The sequence below is a fragment of the Ornithodoros turicata genome, chromosome 8 (assembly GCF_037126465.1).
Source record: "Ornithodoros turicata isolate Travis chromosome 8, ASM3712646v1, whole genome shotgun sequence".
NCBI classification, from domain to species: domain Eukaryota; kingdom Metazoa; phylum Arthropoda; class Arachnida; order Ixodida; family Argasidae; genus Ornithodoros; species Ornithodoros turicata.
The window spans coordinates 9,303,180-9,325,106 of NC_088208.1; the positions used below are offsets into that span (position 1 = coordinate 9,303,180).

A 21,927-nucleotide genomic window follows, 5' to 3' on the forward strand; every position below is an offset into this window, starting at 1 on the left:
AGCAGATAAAGGTAAGACGCGTAATGTTAGACAAGTCAGTCATGCGGTGCAAATTGCATCACGTAGAAGAGAAAAATACGCTATCTGTTAGTTACTGCTTCATCCTTTAGAGATTACGCCCCAGCGGGTACAGATTTGGAATTGCCTTATTTGTTAAATGATTTCGCAGGCATTCTGGCACCACCGAAAAGCTTGCACTCCTCGTCTCAACTATCACCGTCTCGGGTTCAAGCTGAAGGCTGTCACCAGTGCCAACCAGACGCCCCTTCAAAGTTCATCTGTTTTTGTTGACGGAACAGTGACACCTGGTACTGAAACATTTCATTTTCCGATTAATCAAGTGCATTCCATCACTTGTGCTCGACTTCTTGTGTTCGTATACCCTTGCTGTTGCTCGCTAGCTTATAGCAACCATGCCTGAGGTGCCAGCGCTTTCAGAGTACATTTAAGCAGTATCATCGTATCATATGCACGGCAGCACATCTTGTGTATTTTGAGTAAGGTATAAATTCAGTGCTGGCTCAGCTGTTGTATTTTGGTCACAAATAAGGTGTTCTTCCAGAGCGCTCAAGGGCAGTTCAAGCAGTTTCATGCGTGCAACAGCACATACTTTTTCTCAGTTTTGACTAAGGTAAATCAAAATCTTCCAGTTGATGTCTTTCGGTCATAAATTATGTTTTTCAAGACATTCAAACAGCATCATGTGTGCAACAGTACATACTTTTTCTCAGGTGAAGTAAGGTAAATCTGTCTGCCGTGGTGTTCTGGCAGTGCAGCAGAAGCTTTTGTTGAATTCAAGTGGTCTCATGTATACAAAAACTTGTTTTATGCCTTTCTGTAGCTGCTGTACTAATATTGTGAGTACAGAGACATTCCTGCAGAGCATATTGGAGCATCTTGTGTGCTATTGTTTGTATCATCTGCAGCAGTATATTGATAATGTTAATTATTCAATGACTTCAGCTAACATTTACGTTCTTACTTCCAGGTAAACCTGTCACGCAGATGCCCTACCCCTTGGTATGCATAGTTCAAGATTGTACCGAAACAGTCCACCTGGAGCATTATTCTTCAATTGGCATTACTATCACAACACACCACATACTGCATGTCTATGGTGCGTGTACAATGCATCAAACCTATTCTCAGGTACAGGCCAGCTGGCACGCAATTACAACATGAAACAACTGACACAGAGACCGTAAAGTCATGCCTTTTCCTCCGCGCCTCGGGTTTCATGTTATTATCCTCACATGCAAATCAATTTGCCTGTGCTGTGCAGCATGAGCAAAAGCATATATTGTTTGTGGTCACATGACACGGAACACAAATACAGTGAAACCTTCCTATGTTGGACACCCGCGGTGCAGCCGAAGCGTCTCCTACTTATAGAGGTGTCAGAGTTACAGAATATGACGGCAACAAAAAATGGAAGAGATCACAGCTGTGAGAAATGTCCCCCTTCTTCAATTTAAGGTCCTTAGTGGTACCTGGTGGTGGTTCCTGGTAGTGGTACCTCTACCCACTCTTCACTGATAATTATTACTGATTTTAGTATATTGAATTCCGTTCAGATTCTACTCAATGGCATTACCTCTAGAGCTTTTCGAGCAGCAAGGACTTGTCTCTGAAGCGTCAGCCCACTTCTCATAGCTTTGGTGCAGTGTTTGTTCAAAGGCTCTAGACAAACTGAAGACAAGTGCTCACATAAAGAATTACAATGTAGGCTGACAGCACTTGTTTTTTTTTTTTTACTCTAAAAACTAAAGCAACAAAATGCTGAGACCAGTATAGGGGAAAAAAGGGGCAAAAGTCAAGGCCACTGGCTCATTTTGGGATTTTTTGGTGCAAAGATGGGCCGATATTGAGGTAATTTGACCAGGGTTTTCTCCGACTTTGCAGGGAAAACCCTATCCTACTTCCAAGATAGGGAGGTGTTCGACATAGAGAATTTCGTCCCCATGTAGTTTCAATGGGAGCCTGCCCGTGCAATGAAATCATGGGGAGTTGTCCGACTTTGGAGGTTTTACTGTACTATAGAGCATTCTACATCATGTAATCTAACAGTTGTTCACGTTTGGATATTTTAACCATGGAATTTACCCTGCATGCACCATACCATGTTCAAACACGAACAACTGCTAGAGAGCAGCATGTACTGTTTCCGTATAGCACTTATGGCTTGCGTCCTGTGATCGGAAACAGTGGTGTCTTTTTTCTGCTACAACCAGTAAACTACAATAAAGGTTTAGAAATACTGTGTCATACCATAAAGCACTATGGGAAATGGCAGTTTGAAAAACTGGAGAAGACTGTCATTAGAATGGGGGACATGTTCTACGGTGAAATTTTTTACAGTGTGTGCTGTACCACGTAATGCACTGCAGGCCTACCACAGTATGGTAACGCTCTGAATACTGATTTGCTCAAAAAAGGAATGTGTGCATTTCTTGTACTAACTTCCCCTTATGCAAGGTTGTAGAAAAATGTTTTCAGCTAATGGGGAGGGAGAGGACATCATTCTGGAGTCTCGTTGACCTACAATGTGTCGTGTGTGAAGGTCATTTTGAAGAGTGTAGGTGGTACAAGAGTGTGTTCCCACATTCTTGGCAGTGTTGACTTAGAACCATAATAAGGTAGAGGGTACATTTGTTGCTTCATATATTTGTGTCCTGGCAAAGTATGTACAGATACATCTGTCTCAACATGCAGGTGACAAAACTACTTTTTATGCCAAAACTATGACAAATAGTTGTCTGTTCAGCACCACTACTCATGTGCCAGCCCCCATGACATGTCTGTGACATTCCAAAGTGATTAACATGTCCCATAGATGTGTGCAATGCTGAAGATGACTGTGTACCTTCCATGGATTCTTGATTCAAGAAAAGTACTGTGTGATTTGCTAACAGCGCCTGGCTGTACCTTCACAATTCTACATAAAAATATGTAAAGTTTGCCGAAGGAAACATCATGAAGGTCCATAGCGAAAAACCCTGAGACGAGGGATAGGAAGGGACATACACAATGTCTCAACATAGCGTGTTTATGTCCCTTCTTGTATCTCCTCTTCAGGTCTCGCCATCATGGACACCATCACCAGCTCGCTTGCTGTTGAACCGTTCTTTCAACGATAAGGGTCACTTTCATGGACTGGATGGCAGCCAACATGCTGTTAATAAAAATAATGGAAGGGGCTCAATATGATCCTTAGGCTGTGCGTGGTCATTGCTTTCTGACAAATGGTGACTTAGAATTTCAGGACAGTGCCTGCAGTGGTAGCATTCTTATGTTCTCACCCTTGACGCCCATTGTGTGTCATCGGTCATCTGTAATCTGCTAATATGCACATAGCTAAAACAAAGTATATTTGTATTTCTTTGAATACAGTTCGTACAGCACATTGTTTTTTACATGTTCTTTGGAAAATATAAATAAAAAATTATCTACTCTGCAAGTCTCCTGTCAGCTCTACAGAGCAGCTTCGAATTTCACTAGAAGCCACGTGTGAAACCTAGACCAACCTAGTGGTGAAGGTCCATATAGGTAATAGATAGATACTATTATTATTATTAGATCATAGGTCAGGCTTAGGTCCTGGTTGGTAGCAACACATTTGAATCTTATTAAAAATTGGTGCAGGAGGTGACCAACATCACTAAATACACTAACTGACTCTCACAAATTTTGTGGTGTTAGACTTTTGAAACAACATTAATACGCTGCAGTGGTCTTTTCTCCTTTGTTCCCTTTAACCTAGAAATATTAGGTCTTCGGCATCACCAGCCTTAGTTGTTGAGCATGCAGTTATTTACGTTGAGCACTGCAGTTTCATATTTGTTTCTCTGGACAAGCAAGCCCGCTTCCCCATTTTGATAAGAGTCTTTCAGCTTTGCCAGGGCATTTGTGGACAAGGAAAACATTTGGACTATTGTGTATTTTGCTATGAAGTGCACCGTACAAGGCAGAGGACACCATCAACCATTTCTACCAAGGTTATTAAATTTGTGATAAAGTACATATACCTTTTGTCACTGACTAATTTGGTGGCAAAGTTACTTGAGTGGCAGTTGTGCAATTTTAAGCACATGTTTTAAAAAAAATAGGATATGGGAAGTGCTGACTGGTTGAACATGTGGAGTACCCAATATAATAATTGGGGGTTTACGTCGCGAGACAACTGAGTGTAGAATACACAGCACAGTGTAATGTTCCTTATTCTGGCAATGTTAGCATGGTTCAAGAAGTGGGAAATGTTGCACTACCCTTAATAACATCTGTTGGGCCCAGCAAACAGGATACACATACCCTGATCTGAAGACACTATGCCTAACTCAAAAGCAATATGAGATCAACCCGTACGTGTTTATTTGCGAAACTATTATGAATGAAATATGGCCTGTGTGGTATAGAACAATGCGCACACTCAAGTAAACATGCAAAAAATACGTATAAGGGCTCTCGACCTACATGCCGCGATGCGCTCTACGAGATAAACAACACACTACAAAACTACATCCAACACTTTTTGTGCGGGGCAGCTCTAATGAGCACTTTCATATAACCGACGAATGATTCAACGAATGCAGTTCGAGTGGTCACGATACATTCCTACGTCGTTCATTGCAGTCGCGCTATGATGCTGCACAATATATGTATCTCGTGTAACAAGCCTGGCAATCGCACGATGTGCATGGGCAGAAATACAGCCTTCTTTCTTTGAAGACCAGTCCTCTGCAGGTATGTTCTCAAACAATCACCAAGTCTCGCGTTGTTGCTCAATCGCTCCCATTCCAGCACTTGTTGTAAAAGCAGCAAACGGGTTGACGTGAATGGCAGCTGAACGGTTGAACTGCGAAGTTCTCGAGCACATAATCACAATTTCACGCCGAAAATGATGTTGAGGTGAGTTCGCGGTTGTTGTTTCAATCGTTCAATAGTTCTCGGGATTACCTCGGACGAAACGCTCATCGTAGCCGGCGGCCATAACTGGATTTCCTCGCAAACGGGAGAAGACGCTAGGGAAGTCAGAGAAAGCCTCAGCTTTCATCCAATCAGACGCACGATTCTCTATCTACGTAGATGGAGCAGGTTTATCCCATCTACGTCACAAAAATGGCTGCGCCCATGGCTTGTTTTGGTTTCTTTGATGAATTAATTTTCGTAATAGGAAGACAAAATTGAGAAACGAAGGTGCGTTTCGGGGGCAGTTGGATGTGCTCGTTCTGAATATCACAACCGTTTCAACACATCGGGAAATCGGCGTAGCTGACCTTTAACGAGCTCGACTCTCGCTCACTCTCTGTCACAAAATTACTTGACCCTGGCCACATCCAGCCCACAAACGCTCTGCCCTTGAACTCCCTTCACCTTTCTCGATATCATAGGACTTCCATCCTTAGTGTGAAGGAGCTAGTTATTTCATTTCCAGCATCGCCACCAACAATATATATATTAGTATAGAGGGTATAGAGTATCGCCATTCGCGATGAAACTCCCCATTCATCATCTCGCTATAAAGTTGTTGTTGTTTACCGAAGCCTTGCATTGTCTAGGAAGGTGCGGCTTCCACCATATGGAGTTGGTGGCTGGAATTAATTGAACACGGACCAGGCAATTTGATCATTGCGAGAGAGCGGAAGTGGAACTAGCATAGTACAACGTCGGTGCGGCTCCGAAAGATTACTAGTCTAGACAGTGAAGAAAAAGGCAGGAGACAGAAGAAGAATGTAGGCAGTCTCCGTGTTATTTTTACTTCGTCCAACTCCAACTTCCACTCCAATATAGGCAGTTAAGGTTTTCCAAGTGAGGAATGTGACAGTTGTGTGAGGAGTTGAGACTCAACCTGTCGCAAACGTGCTAATGCCACATAGAGCTAAAACCTGCTTTGAGTCGCGTCCCATGAATTAACGCAGCATCCGGAGAGCGTACGGTGCATCAACTCTTGCAAGCAGAGATATGTACGCAAATTCTATGCGAAAATACGTCAGAAAACGGTATATGAAATAGAAACATACCACATGGAGTCCGTCTTCTTCAGAGATTACTGCCGAAGCCATGCGATGTTGATCTTGGAAAAGTTTGTTGTTGATCTCTGCCGTATCCACCTAGGGTAGATATACATTACGTCAACGTTCCCCCTTCACTACAGCTTGTAGGGTGCCATCTACGAAGTGTTCTTATTGATAGGAAAAAGCGGGACTCATGCAGAACTGAATCGTCGATCCTCTCCTTGCTCTATAGTTGCACGTCTTGAGTACGCAAAAACAATAGAAAATATTTATACGCAACATCGAAAGCGGCCTCTCGAGGTTTAGTGCATGTTACATGAAACAGTGATCACCGCTCAATGAGTGATTGGAAAAGGGCGGTTCAATTTTCTGATATTCGATATAGATGTGCTACGAGGAAAAATCGTGAGTATATTCTTGTATTGCTTTATTGTTGGGCCATAGTCATGTTCTTCTTATTCATTAATATATTCTTCTTTGGTATCCTATTTTTATTTTGTGGTGCGTTGTTTTGATGCTCCCAAAAATGTTACGTTTGTTAAAATACACACACTTCTTAAAGTCATCAAGTCAATACTGCACTTGAACTGGCTCTCTGCGTAGAAAACCCACATGAAACGGATACCATTTGTCAAGGCGGAAGTTATTAAAATCCAAAATACATACAAGCCTTTCGATGACTGTATTATCTTCCCCCATCGTCCTTATAAGTAGGTGGTTATCGAACGCAGACCTTTGTTCAAGGTGCAAAGTGAGTTCATCGTTGAGTTTCAATATTCTTGCACCGCTGTCTGACCTTCCTTCCAGGAACTGAGGGTACACGATTGCTTCATTCGAAGACGCTGAAAATTCGACAAATTCAACGCATTCACCAATTTCGAAAGTCTGCTTCACTATACAATTTCACATCATTTATTGAACCCTTAAAGACCCGAGGGCATTACATAATGGGTGGGGGTGGGGGTGGGGGGCAACATAACCAAAGCAAAACACAGTAATGCTAAACATAATGTGAGAAGACAGGACACAACGTAAGGTAATACCTATCAATGAAAACTGCAATCGCTTTCATGCGATCCTTCACTTATGCGTCAAGGCATACACCCTTGGAAGAACATAAGGGAACGGACGAACCCATCATTGTCCCGTCGACATGATTGGGGACTATCGATTAGTACCGTTAGCGTCACAATGTTCACCGAAGCCTTGCACTGCCCCGGAAGGTGCTGGTTTTCGGGCATAGAATTCGTGAGCGGGACTCGAACACGGACCGAACTACTCGACTATTGTGAGCGAGCGTAGGTCGAGCTGTGGTTCAAATGCACGATCAATGTGGTTCGGAAAGGTTCCTAGTGTGTCCCGAGTTTCTTCCAATTGGTGTGATAGGGGGAGAGTGCAAAATGTACCAGTAAGGCAAAGCGGATCGACTGTATTTCCGAAATGTATTAGCAAATTTCACTATGCGTTTGTTACTACGCCTTTTTTGTACCAATTATATACCGCATAAGCGGTACAAAAAAGGCGTACGCATCCCGTGTTCAACACATAGGGGGAGAGACCGATTTCATTCGGGATGATGGTTGGCTAGGAGCGCGCTATGCGGTGCAGCTCATTTTTAAGAGTGCAGTTACTTTCCGCCCAGGCAAAACGACCGCATGCTGCAGCAAAGTTACCATGTCGTCAAGGAAGAGGTTGAGGGATCCGGAGAGCATGGCTCGGAAAGATTGGTAGCGTCTGAATTGGTCTGAAGCAATTCCGCAGTCATTCCCAGAAATCCGGGACACGGTTTCTTAAAGTTGGCTTGACCGGCGTACTCGCTGCCCTCCATTGAAGCAATGCATTCCACCTGGTGTTGTTAGAATATCTGTTGACGCTGAGCTTTAGAAAGAAAAGCCCCCACATGGGTGTTGCTGTGAGAGGCCCATCGATGGTGTACTAGTGGAATGGAAGCGCAAGAGCGTCGCAGTTTTGTTCCTAGAGGACTTATTTGCGCCGTGTTGGCTTCATGGCAGAATGCACTGGTCTGCTATTTTTGTTGTACTTGGCTAAAACAGTGGGTTCTCTAGAAAATGCGCATGTAGGACATGAAAGTTGAATTTGTCTTGTACGCTTTGCAACTTCGTGCGCTGTTGTGGGACGTTGCAATTTTGTTCCCATGACAAAAGAAGTACTGACAAGCTCGGTGTGGCTTGCGAAGCGCCTGTACCTTCATTCCTGCAGGGAGCAGGTACAGGTAGCGTTGGTTTAGTTGTGAAGATGTTTTCTTTCGCGGGCCGTGGTTCGATCCGCGTTCTGCTCGTTTTTTTTTCTTCTTTTTCGTATTTTTTTTTAATTTTGTGTTAGCGCCGCGAAGGAACTGTGGCTATGAGCGGCGTACAGACGTGAACAGATGGAGAGAGGACAGCAGGAAGGAGTGGGGGACAGAGGGGTTAGTATGCGTTCTAGGCCGACTTCAGGGGGAACTGTGCCGACATTCCTCTGGAAAGTCTTCGGAAAACCCAGGGAAAACCTCAGACAGCACAGCCGGCGACAGGATTCGAGCCCGTGTCACCTCCCAGTCTCGGCGTGGAAAGCGGCCACCCTAACCACTATGACACAGGAGCTGGTCTCTTTTTTGTACAGGTAGTTAAACAGAGGTAAGTATGAGAGTAACGGCAGGGCGAGAGCGTCAGAGTTTTGGCTTAATAATGCCGTACTGGACCTATGCCACACTTCATGGTGTTCAGTTTGATTTAGATGCCCTAATGCTGTGCGATCGCCTGTGCAGTTAATATGTGAAGAGCAGATGACTTCCCCTTGCCCTCCCAGTTACTTCACCGCTACAGGAATCCCGGTTTTGCACAATACCACGCGCGTTTGTTGTAATGTAGATTATTGTCAATCATTTAAAATAAATTTCGGACTTGTGGAATAAACGCCGTTTCTTGACTGTAAACGCCAGGTCTGTGACAACGGAATCAATTATGTGGGTCAACTTTAACGCGCTCTAATGGTAAGGGTATTTGAGATGAACGAATTACCACGCGTGTTTGTTGTAGCGTTGATACATGATACATTTACCATAAATTTTGGATGTGTAACGAGTGCAAACATCTCATGGAAAAGAGCTGTAGCTTAAACGTCCTTGTCCCTGTCCTTGTCCCTGTCAAGGTGGAACTCATCAAATTTTCATGGATAGAGGTCGACCTGACACGGAATCGTCGTGCGGGTACACTTTAACGCTCTCTAATGGCGAAGCTAATTGAAATGCACAGAGTGCCACGCGTGTTTGTTGTAGTGTAGATGCCTGTCAATCATTTATCATCAATTTCAAACATGTGGCTTAAACGTCCTTTGTTCCCTATCAAGGCTGAACTCATCAAATTTTCATTGATAGAGGTCGACCTGACACGGAATCGTCACGCGGGCACACTTTAACGCGCTATAATGGGGAAATTAATTGAAATGCACAAAGTGCCACGCATGTTTGTTGTAGTGTAGATGCTTGTCCATCATTTACCGTCAATTTCAAATATGTGGCTTAAACGTCCTTCGTTCGCTGTCAAGGCGGAACTCATCAAATTTTCATTGATAGAGGTCGACCTGACACGGAATCGTCACGCGGGCACACTTTAACGCGCTATAATGGGGAAATTAATTGAAATGCACAAAGTGCCACGCATGTTTGTTGTAGTGTAGATGCTTGTCCATCATTTACCATCAATTTCAAATATGTGGCTTAAACGTCCTTCCTTCGCTGTCAAGGCGGAACTCATCAAATTTTCATTGATAGAGGTCGACCTGACACGGAATCGTCACGCGGGTACACTTTAACGCGCTATAATGGAGAAACTAATTGAACTGCACAAAGTGCCACGCGTGTTTGTTGTAGTGTAGATGCTTGTCCATCATATACCATAAATTTGAAACATGTGGATTAAACGTCCTTCGTTCCTAGTCAAGGCGGAACTCATCAAATTTCCGTTAATAGAGGTCGACCTGACACGGAATCGTCACGCGGATACACTTTAACGCGCTATAATGGAGAAACTAACTGAAATGCACAAAGTGCCACGCGTGTTTGTTGTAGTGTATATGCTTGTCAATCATTTACCATCAATTTCAAACATGTGGCTTAAACGTCCTTTGTTCCCTGTCAAGATGGAACTCATCAAATTTTCATTCATCGAGATCGATGTGATGACGGAGTCCTGGTGAAAGCCAACTTGGACGCACTCTAATGGTAAAACTAAATAGGATGCACAAAGTTACAAGCATGTTTTTTTTAATGTAGATTTTTTAATGTAATGTATATCGAACTTGTGGCTTAAAAGTCATTTGTTTCCTGTAAAGACACAAGTCACGAAATTTTCATTCGAGGTCAATATGACGACGGAACCAATTATGCGGGTCAGCTTTGACGCGCTATAATGGTAATTGGAATTAAAGTGAAGAAATTCCTACGCATGCTTTTCGCAGTGTAGATGCATTTCAATCATTTAACATAAATTCCGGACATGTGGCTTAAACTTCCTTTATTCTCTAACTCGCCAAATTTTTCGTTCTCATGCAGCATTGTGCAAGGCCGTAACCTCCTTACGCGTTAAGTCGTTCTAATAGCAAAATAATGAATATGTTAAAAATACCATGCGTGTTTATTGTCATATACATGGTGTCCACGCTAAATGTGACCATATCTTTTAAAAGCATATTTATCACTTTTTCCGAGATGAAATCAATTGCAATATATCATATGCTGAAGGACGCTCTCTAGTTAGGCATTAGGAGACTCCTAAGGCAATGTCTTAATTAAGTTTCAATAATTAACTTTTTAATTATGAATGCTACGAAGTTGTTCCAATGAGAACATCTGACCTCTTCAGTCACCAAATACCAAAGCCGTTTTCAGAACAAAAAATCGTTGATAGATCGTTCGCAAAAAAAAAATCGTGAAGGAACACCATTTCTTTCTTTATTGTATTTATTACACATCTCTAGAGAGTAGCGTCTTTTCTTCGCCCTCAACACGAGAGAATAAAAGAGCACATTATCGCCTCTTGCGTCCGTGAAAAAGATTTAAAAAAAACGGAAAATGCAGCTGAAGATAAGGGCAGATAGAGTCACCCGATACGTTTGTTTTTGTTTTCTTTCCGCAAGTTAAAGCCAATCTTCGACACATGAGTCGGCACTGTGCTCTTTGACTCTCTCGCATCGGGGGTCAACGAAAGACGCTTTTTCTAAGATGCACAATGAACAAAATAAAGAAAAAAAGTGTTCACGATTTTTTTTCATACGATATATCGAACAGACTTTTGTTCTGAAAACGGCTTTGGTATCTGGTGACCGAAGAGATCAGATTTTCTCATTGGAACAACTTCGTAGCTTTTCTAATTAAAAAGTTACTTATTGAAAGAATTAAGACATCGCCTTAGGAGTCTGCTAATGCCCTCCTAGGGAATGCCCTTCAGCATACGCTATATCGCAATTGATTTCATCTCGGAAAAAGTGATAGATATATTTAAAAAAAATATACGGTCACATTTAGCTGGGATGCCCTGCATACAGGGTACGTGAAGTAAGACTGAATGAATTTGATGAAATCCGCGAATGACTTTGTTTTTCGCAAAAGTCGTTCAATACATCTATGCTGGACGCGACCAATTCAAAGGTGGTGGCGTATAAACAAATAGCGCAGCCGTTAACTAACGTTCCCGATTAATCATTATAATTAGTGGAAATACGTTGACTGCGTAATTGCTAAGATGTAGAGCATAACCCTGAGGGGCCTACCATGCAAGAACCGAAATCACAGAGCCTTTTTGCACTCTAGTAAAAAAATGTGCGAACATACAACATAATTGAACACTATGCGGGTTTTGCGGCAATTTCTCCTCTCCCTGTCTCGGTGTCACCACTTCTCAACTGACAACAGGTTGTACCTGAAATCATGGAACAACCCGCTTTGTCCCTCGAGTGAGGGAAATAGCGATGTTGTTTCTCAGTCTAGATTATCATAAAACGTGCCGTACTTGATTTTCTTTCCGTCGTTATCTCGTTTGATCTGCACAACACAGTGCGCGATGTGATGTGATAAACGTCACGCAATAAAACTACAAATGCATTACTGTAAAAACCTCGCAGATAGCAAAAACACAATCACCCATTCCGCTGCTCAATAAATGTCTACGTTGTATCAGATTTGAACAAGAGAAAAACAACGAGGACGCTAGGAAGCGGGGGGCCTCATGTTTCGAGGAACAGCGTGATGTCAGTATCGTCAAACGGTGACAGTGAGGGTGATAGAAAGAGCGGCTGCCCGAACTCGCGCAACTCTCGACAATAGTGCATTTTCGCTCATTTTTTAAGGGCACAGAGAAGTGTTACTGTTTCGATTCCTGCTTACTACACAGTAAACTTTTTTACACTTTTTTGGTGAAAATGGCTTGTCCCATGGCGTACACCTTTTTGGTGTTGCCTTTACACTGAAATGATGGGTGTTTTCTAATGCACCCTTTAGTTAAGTGTATTCCTAGTAAAACACTGTTATAATGGGTGTTTAAAAACAAAAACACCCTTAAAATGGGAGTATTCTATTGAAAACACCTTTTATGATGGAATTATTTGCTAGCAAATATTCCCTCGCAAATAGTGTAATAGGAGCTTCCGCGGCAGCATACCGACACCACTGGCCGTGACATACAGTTCGACGTTCTTGCTCCTATGGCAAGCAGCACCGCGAACGCGGTAGACTTCCAGCAGTGGTTTCATCGTAGAACCTAAACCGGAGTGCAATGCGTCGCAGGCAGGCCTCGTTAGCTTGTTAACACTGTGGGACCAACGTGAGTGCAGAGGCGTAAAGAGACATGGGGCACCCTCAGTAGCCTATATTGGCGTGTCCCATGTATCATATACTGAAATAAAATTTGTTGGGGTACGTTCGTTACATGTGGTGGGGCGGCAAACGTTGTAACGGTGGCGGGAATGTGTTTTTGCAATTAACACCCACGCTTGCAACGAGTCACAGGTATAAGTTAAATTTCTAACATCCCTCCATGTCAAATCCTGTGTTTTTAACTCAGGTTATCGTCTATAATGTGATTACTTGCTGAGCGGAGCTGTGAAACCAGCATAATTTTTCTCTCACGAAATAAAACACCATTTTTAACACCATACTCCCAATTCAAATGGGTGTAAAAAAGGTGCATTCAACGGAAAACACCTGTTTCAACACCCCACTTTACACCATTAATGATCCACATTGGATCAGACGTGGTGTATGTCGATATTACACCTGCACTTTTTGCACTCTTTGTGGAATAGAAAAGGGTGTTTTTGTAAGAATACACCTTGTTTGAGCAAATAAAGGTGTAAAATGATTTACTGTGTAGACTTCTCAGGGTTGTGCTCTCCAAATTTGGAATTGCGCGCTCAGCTTGTTTTCAGGAATTATGAAGATTGATTACAAAATAATTAACGGCCGCACTAATGACATTGATAAGACATATGCCGTCCACAACTATTGCACTCGAGTACACTGTGCTGCTTGGGCATCTCTCTTCCTTTTGCATTTGATTCGAGTGCCTATTTGAGCAACACCTCCAGGATATGGAAAAGGCTTGTGCCTTGCATCAGACTGGAAGGCCTGCTGTTACTATTGTCGATGATGCCATGAAGTAAATGAAAGAACGAACGAGAAGAAAGCTCGAAGCAGTCGCAGGCCTCTATATAGGTGACGTAAGCGTGCATTCCCGACATTATTTAGGAAGTGTGGGTTTTCCAATCACTTTTTTGTGCCGAACGTGACTCTGCTTTCACATCTAGATGTTCTGAAAATAAGCAGTCTTCCGCTTGTTTATTTTCTTATTTTTATTTCTCTAAGGGAGGGAGTTGATAACCGGCAACCATTCTTGATGGCGCGGGAAGAGACTAAGACGCAAAATTTGGAATTAAACATTGAAATGTCCTCATGAGAAGGCCAAGAACAAACTGAAGCGTACGATACAGTGATCATAACCAGCGGCATGGCCGAGTTTGCTAAGGCGTCCGCTCGTTGGTGGTAGCCAAGGTCGTGCTAAAGACTGGGAGGTGGTGGGTTCGAATCCTACCGCCGGCTGTGCTGTCTGAGGTTTTCCCTGGGTTTTCCGAAGACTTTCCAGACGAATATCTGCACAGTTCCCCCTGAAGTCGGCCCAGGACGCATACTAACCCCCCTGTCCCCCACTCCTTCCTGCTGTCCTCACTCCATCTGTCCACGTCTGGACGCCGCTCATAGCCACAGTTGCTTCGCGGCGCTAACACGCAATCAAAAAAAAAACAGTGATCATAGAGTAACAAGGTGCAAGTACCGAAGTGAGGTGCAGTTACTGAATTCGCTTTCTTAGCTTATAGAGCATAATTTCTTTTCAGCATAATGTAGGATAATTTCTGGGGTTTTCCTCAGACGCTGTCACACATACGCCGGCACATTTCTCTCAGAAGTCGCCCCAGGACACACATTGGTCATCGTCGAAGGCATCCATTTACCCCATAGAGAGAACAAAAAATGGACCAGGGCTAGCCTTACAAGTGGCAATCACCCCGTTGCAGCAGCTACGAGCAGCAGCCCACAATTCTGAGCAGCAGCACAGCGAAAAAAGTTTGGCAAAGCGTATCAGAGCTGATTCATCACGTTTTCATTCTGCGCTGGACAATTGCTGCTGATAGCCGGGCTCCGCGCGCGATATCTGATGTACAAATTCCCTTCCTCGTCTGCCCACGTCTCTTTCCATCTTCCTTCCTCCTCGCCGCATACTTTTCTTTCAAGTTGGCTTTCTTACATGTTCTTCTGCTATCAGGCAGAACCTGAATCAGTGAAGGTGTCCCTGAATTCTGGTCATGGGAGAAGAATGTGCGAATCTTCAACATCACCGCAGTGGCTGCAGTGTGGACTGGCAACTTATCTCAAGCGGTTGCGCAACTGTTCTCTCAATGCCACATCGAGGCGCATTCGATGAACTAATGCGGCACCTTGATGAGAGATGTGTGCAGGCATGCAGAAAGTGAGCGGTGGATCAACTGCGCTCAGCATGGCGGTTGGGAGCATGTCAGCGGTTCGTTGGCGGGTAGCCAGAGGAGTTACGAGGCGTCGAAGCGCGGACCGACGAGCTCCTCTCAGACTTGCTTACTTGCCGTTTCGAGATGCGCCGTCGGTGTATGTGGCGACAGAGGTAGAAAACTTCGCGTGTACGAGACTGAAAGGCCTTGAGTAGGAATCTTATCTCTGCGGTTGTGGAGGTTCGGAAGGCGTGGGAAGGTGGGTGGCACAGGCACAGACCATAGGGCGTTTGGCGGTGTGACGTCCTTAGGTATGAAGCCAGTGAGAGCTTGGCGTGTCCTCTGTGCTATGCGATGGAAATCACTTTCAGGGCGGTATCCAATTTTCCTGAGGAGTGGGTAACGGGGAATGTGCGCACGGAAACGAAGGAAGTGTCGAGCCGTTTCCCGCTCGCGGAGGACCTCCACCGGGAGCTCACCAGCTTCAGCTAGGACTTGCAGTGTTTCAGCCATCCTTGGAACTCCATGGCAGTGACGAAGGCTTCGGGCGAAGAGGGTGCGAAGGGTATTTAACGATGCTATAGAAACCCTGTGAAAGGCTGTAAAGTACAGCCGCCCTCGCCAAAGCCGCGTGAACTGCTAGAAGGGAGCGTTGATCACAGCGCCAGCCGAAGCCAGAAAGCTGTTGGATTGCGGGAGGCCATCGCTAGACTTTGGTTTCAAGGGCGAGCCCAGCGAACGTTCTAGCCCAGCACCACACCAAGGAAGCGATGGGAACGCATAGGCTCGAGCTTCTTTGCACCCACCCAAAGAGGAAAATTACTGATAGACTTGTCAGTGAAAGGGAGCTCGATGCACTTTTCGGGCGAAAGGTCCATTCCAAATCGCGTAAGGTAGAGATGGACATTGTTTAAGGCTTGTTGCAAATGGAGCTGAATAGCTGGCCGTGACTTGCTGACTGTCGAAAGGGCAACGTCATCGGCGTACACGAAGAATGCTACCTTGCGAGGAACTATTGATTTTAGTCCTGCCATTACGACATTAAAGAGTGTAGGACTGATAATGCTTCCTTGGGGTAACGCCTTGATGAACAGGGTGCTTAGGGCTTTGGCCGTGGAATGTGGGGCAGCGACAGTTCGGTCCGTAAGAAAATCGTGGAGCCAGCTGAAGGGTCGACCAGATAACCCAAAAAACCGCAAGGCGTGAAGCACAGAGATGTGCGAGACGGTATCATATGCGCGCTTAATGTCCAGGAAGACCGTTAGGACGATCCGCCGATGGGCACGAGCAAGGGCGTTATACCCCTGTCACACGGGGAAACTGAATGTCATTCCCAATGAACGGCACTCGAAAGAATGTCATTTGTTCAGTGCTACACGGGTACGCAGAATGACATTACACGCGACTGACATTCGCCTAGCGAATGTGTTCGAGGAACTCATTCACTCTTCCTCCTCGCACGAACTGCATACCCTGGACGGTAGTGAGGCAGTGAGAAACAACAACGTCAAGCATTCACAACGACAGAAATGCGACCGAAAAATTTACAGTCATTAATTTTTGTTAAAATGGTGACATCTGCGATGAGGAAAGCAGGGGTAAAGTAATGTTGACACGATACTACCCAACTACTCTCGTCCGCTGTCAACACTGACGCCATGCTCAGCGCTATGGCGGACATCATGGCAGGAGTTTCGCCTACACCCACTGTAGTTCCAGCCGTATCAGCTGTTGCGCGTGAGGAAAAAGAACGGACCCAGTGGACAGATCACGAGACAGATCAGCTGTTGCGCGTGGCATTGTTCATAGTCGGCCGCAAAATCGTTCTCGGCGCGATCAGCCATTTTGTTTGGTGACCTCCTCCGTCCAGAAGCGTACCCGACTTGGCTTCGGCCTTGTACGACATGCAAAGCACGGACTCAAAGCAAACCGCGGGTTCGAAGGCGCGATGTTGAACGCAGTTTTCAGAAGCACGCAAAAGTATATAAGGATTGAGTGCATGCACACTCGTATGAAGCTGTCCAACTGTTTCACGAATCGCCATTATCATCAGCACGGAATGTCATTTCTCTTTGCCGTGTAGCTACGGCTAGCCTTTGCGAATGTCATTCATACGAATGTCGTTCGTTGGGAATGACATTCAGTTTCCCCGTGTGACAGGGGTATTAGCGATGCTATTTGTGGTGTATCATTTTATAAATCAGCTCAGACAACAGGCTCAGTACTCAAAATATAAAAGCTGTCAGTGAACATTACGCGATCCCACGAATTTTCGAAGCAACACGACAGAGGGGATAAAAGCATCCTGTCAATGGTGCTTACTCTAAGGTCGTCCTGTAGAAAGGAAGGCGGGGTTGAAATCCCACCATCGGCTGTGCTGTCTGAAGCTTTTCTGGGCTTTTCGGGAGACCTTCTAGACGGATGTCAGTTCCCTGAAGTCGGTCCAGGATGTATAGTAACCCCTTTGTGCCCCCTCCCTCTCTCCATCTGTCCGCAGATACGACGCTCATAGCCACAGTTGTTGTCTGGCGCTAATACGAAGGGAAAAAAAAGAGACAGACCCCACACAACTCCAAAGGTTCGGATTCCCGGATGCTCCAAGAGTACGTGAAGTCATCGAGAGATGGCGCCTCTATCGTAACAAGAACGCAAGCTTCTTCTGTCTTCACGCAACGTTGGAATTCTGTCAGCGGCTGCGGAGAGGCCGACTTTCGGAGAGCAACGTTGCCAGGCTTATTGCAAATTTCGCACACGACGGCTTCATACACTCAAAACCAGAAATTAGTTTTGTGGTATTCTGACTTAACGTAGAGAAACCATATTTTTGAGGGAATGCAGTGGGAGGCACATAAATTGCAGTGACACATATGACACAGCGGAATATGTAACTCGTCTAAAAAATGATTTTCACCAACATTCGGATTGCTCCGCCTTCGTCGACGAAATTCCACGTACATGAAGACCACCATAGCTTCAAGCACGTACAACAGCCCCTACCATGTCCTCGACGGTATGTCTCAACAATTCACGTTCTACATCAACGGCTGGCATACATTGTTTGAAGCCGGCCTACATAGGAACTAATGGCGGTCAAGACGGGGTCGACGTTGACTGAAAAGAATAGTCGCTTCTACGTCTCACGCAATTCCTGTGAAACAGCGCGTCGCGGTTCGTTGAGCACCCGTCCTGAACACATTTCACTCCCAAACTTCACCTACTAACTAGGGAGGGCGGTTAATGTGGCGGGACAAGCGCCGTCGTTAAGCACCGCGCTCCGAGGTACGGACGGCACAGAACCACAGAGAAATACATTCCATGTTCAAGTCGGAGCTTGTCTGTACCGAGAGTCCTTCACCTTCTTAGTCGATTGTCATACAAGCCGCTGACTTTCACGCTATTATACGACCGTGTCCATGTCGCACCCACCAAATCCGTGCATGTGCCGCAACCGGGTCAACAAGAGCAACAAGAGGACACGGTTGTTCGCTGCCTCGGGATAGTGGATTGCTACATGCAGTGAATTACCGGTCACAACCCTTTCACCATCTCCTTTACATGCAAGTGAATGCAGACATGGAAAACCCGGGGAGAAAGAAGAGCAGACATTTCAAAGCTGGGGTAAGTACTACACCAGTAGAGTCACGGTCATTCAGAGCAATGATCCGACCCCGTATACTGTCAGAGCTGAGAACTCACTCGTACTTAACACAACGAACACAATCTAAAACTCAACAAATGCTGTCACATATCTTCTTATCGTACTCGCAGTCACCGTTAAAATATTTCCATTAACTTAACATGACATTATTTACCGGAGTTTTGCAGCTAGAGCTAGAACTCACTGTCATCACTTCTGGTTTTTGTTCCGCAAGGCAACCTAGTCCCAGACTGCAGACAAAACATGCTGCGGTCTATTATATCTCAAACAGTTCTCGTGTCGTCCGCAAACGTGCAGTAACATATGCTAATATCACCGCGAAACCTCTACCGGTTATGAACATGACGCTCATTTATCTTGACTATCCCAAAAAGAACGACGCTCTGTTGAATGAAATTCCGCATATGCCACATGCGCACAATTTACACGTAAACAATTCGTAATTTGCACTACAATACAACAATAATCCCACTATCAGTCCGCAGCTTTGAACACTGCGTTTAATATGCAATGCTTCTTAATATTTATTTATTTATTTGAAAGATACTGCCGGCCATCTCTTGATGGCCATGGCAGATGAGGTGAGTACACTACATACAACACATACAACACATGGCTATACACAGTGCAAAATATCATGTGTTAAACATCTGAAGTAAGACAAGAGGGCGATTTGTACCATTCTCGTACAGTACGAGGAAAAAAGAAAATTTAAACACATCTTTATTGCAACGAAACTCACGGATTAATTTACTATGTTTCAGTCTTGTGGATCGGCTCGAATTGTAAGTTAAGTAATCGCAGAACTTGAGCCCTATATCCTAGTAAAGTAGGACAGACAGTCGGTACAGACCTATATCGAGCTAACTATATCGTGCAAAAACTTGAGACGCCGAATTTTCCTACGTTGAGCCAAGGTTGGCAAACCAGATTTAGGATAGAGTGAAGTCGAAGGTGTGTGCTGACCATATGCATTATATATAAATCGATCAGCTTTTTTCTGCACAGATTCTAGCATGTTAGTATGCGTCTGTACGTAGGGATCCCAAAGAATATCCGCGTACTCTAAAATTGGCCGCACTAACGTAGTGTAAGCCGTCAGCTTCGTTGCAGACGTACAGTGGCGCATAGTCCTCCTCAGTGACCAAAGTTTACGGGATGCTTTGGTAGCAACTTGTTCAACATGCTCGGCCCAGCTTAGGTTTGATGCTATTGATACACCAAGGTATTTTTGGTTCTCCACTTTACTCAACACAGTAGTGTTAATGCTATACGGAAATGACAACGAAGTTTTGTTCGTTGCGACACACATGAACACGCACTTTTTCACATTGAGCTCCATCTGCCACATTTCGCACCACCTAACAATAGATTGAAGACAGTTGTTTAATTTGACTTGGTCGTTCGTAGTGTTTATACTAGAATACAAAATGCAATCATCAGCAAAGAAACGACACTGGATTCCCGGAATGTCGATGCAAAGGTCATTTATAAACATTAGAAACAGCAGCGGTCCAAGCACGGACCCCTGTGGTACTCCGGAGAGAACTGCCAAGGAATGCGAATGGGCTCCGCCAACACTCACGAACTGCTTACGATTAGTAAGCTAGGAGTGAAACCTTTGCAGTATACGATCATTACTTGTTGTGTTTTTCAATTTATACAACAGCTTAGTGTGCGAAACTCTATCGAATGCCTTTGATAGATCTAAAAACACAACGTCCGTTTGACCACCTTTGTCTACAACAGAGGGAAAGTCATGAACTATGTGTACAAGTTGCGTAACTGTCGAGTAACCCGCCTAAAGCCGTGCTGCTCTTTCACCAAGAAATCACTTTCTTCCAAAACGCTAATTATGTGCTTGAAGACAATATGTTCCACAACTTTGCTACTAGTACCTAGCAGTGATACCGGCCTATAGTTAGTAACGTTTGATTTATCACCGCTTTTAAATATTGGTACCACGTTGGCTACCTTCCAGTCAGACGGGATTTCACCCGATCTTAAGCTGGATTGGTAAATAACACGAAGAAACTTTGAACACCTGTCTCCATACCGCTGTAAAAAGGCATTTGGTATCCCGTCTGGACCACACGCCTTCTTCGTGTCCAGCCGGAGGAGCCTATCTAAGACACCTTCTGTGAACACTTCGACATCGCTCAGACCAAAGCAGGTAGAAGAGAAGGTTGTTCTGTACAGTCGTCGTTGGTGTACACAGAGGCAAACCACCCGTTGAGTTCATCCGCGATTCTCGCGCCGTCGACAACTGTCACCCCATTGGGTTTAATCTCTATAATCTTATTGTCCTTTTTAACCAGATGACGCCAGAACCGTCTTTAAGAAAGTTGTGCATAGTAACATTAAAGAAATGGAAACGAGAACGGCGTAGTAGTGAACGCAATTTTTGACGCAGTACCGGGAGTGAGCCTTTGTGCCCTGGATGGAACCTTTCTATCCCATTTATTTTACGTTTCAACTGTAAAATCTCACGCGTTACCCAAGGATTGCGCTTCTTCCACTTCACTGTGCGCAAAGGCACAAAGTTTTCGATGCACTCCAAGACCAAATTCTTAAAGAAAAGCCACCTTTTGTCAACAGAGACTACGGTATCCTCACAAAGCACAACAAATCGGTCAAAAGATTCTTCCAGCATGTCCACAACATCAGTATCACTTGCCCTGCTGAAATCACGATATTTGTTGGTCTCAATATTTGTCCCCCAGTTAACTGACATGTTCAATGTACAAACAAATGTACAAACAACTGCATCGTGGACAGATATTCCGTCTGCGATCGGCACATCAATTAGCGTATTTGCTGCAGCGTGAGATAAGGTCAATCAACGACTCGCCATCATATAACTGTATAACTGTATATAACGATATAAAACTGAAAAACTCACGATCGAGACACCAACTGTGCTGCGCCCAAATCATTATCAAAGGGATGCACCGCCATACATGAAAGACCAACCGGAGCAACCCACGTTTACACTCGAGGAACGGCATTGCAAATGCACTGTTAGTGGTCCAAGTGTGTAACGACCATCACAGGAAGCCGCTTTAAAAACGGTCTTCACACCCGCTTTCTAGGAACAATGCATTGCTGTAATTCAATGCAATCAATGCACTTGTGTGTAGGAACTTTTTGGAGCATCCGGTGACACAATAGAAATTAACGCATTGACTGTCTTGACGGGTGATAGGTGGTTGTAATGATGTGACTGTAATCATATTAAAGCATTGA

At 44.5% G+C, this 21,927-nt stretch overlaps 1 protein-coding gene across 1 annotated transcript in view; it reads right to left on the bottom strand.

Moving 5' to 3' along the window:
- LOC135365911 (venom metalloproteinase antarease-like TserMP_B) overlaps positions 1 to 12,741 on the bottom strand; it is a 62,637-nt gene extending 49,896 nt beyond the window's left edge. The window contains exons 1-3 of the mRNA XM_064598579.1: positions 12,668 to 12,741; positions 6,678 to 6,853; positions 6,018 to 6,107 (exon numbers count right to left, since the gene is read on the bottom strand). Coding sequence (XP_064454649.1) covers positions 6,018 to 6,107; positions 6,678 to 6,710 — 123 coding nt within the window. The 5' untranslated portion in view covers positions 6,711 to 6,853; positions 12,668 to 12,741. The remainder of the gene's footprint in view (positions 1 to 6,017; positions 6,108 to 6,677; positions 6,854 to 12,667) is intronic.
- Positions 12,742 to 21,927: the final 9,186 nt, after the last annotated feature.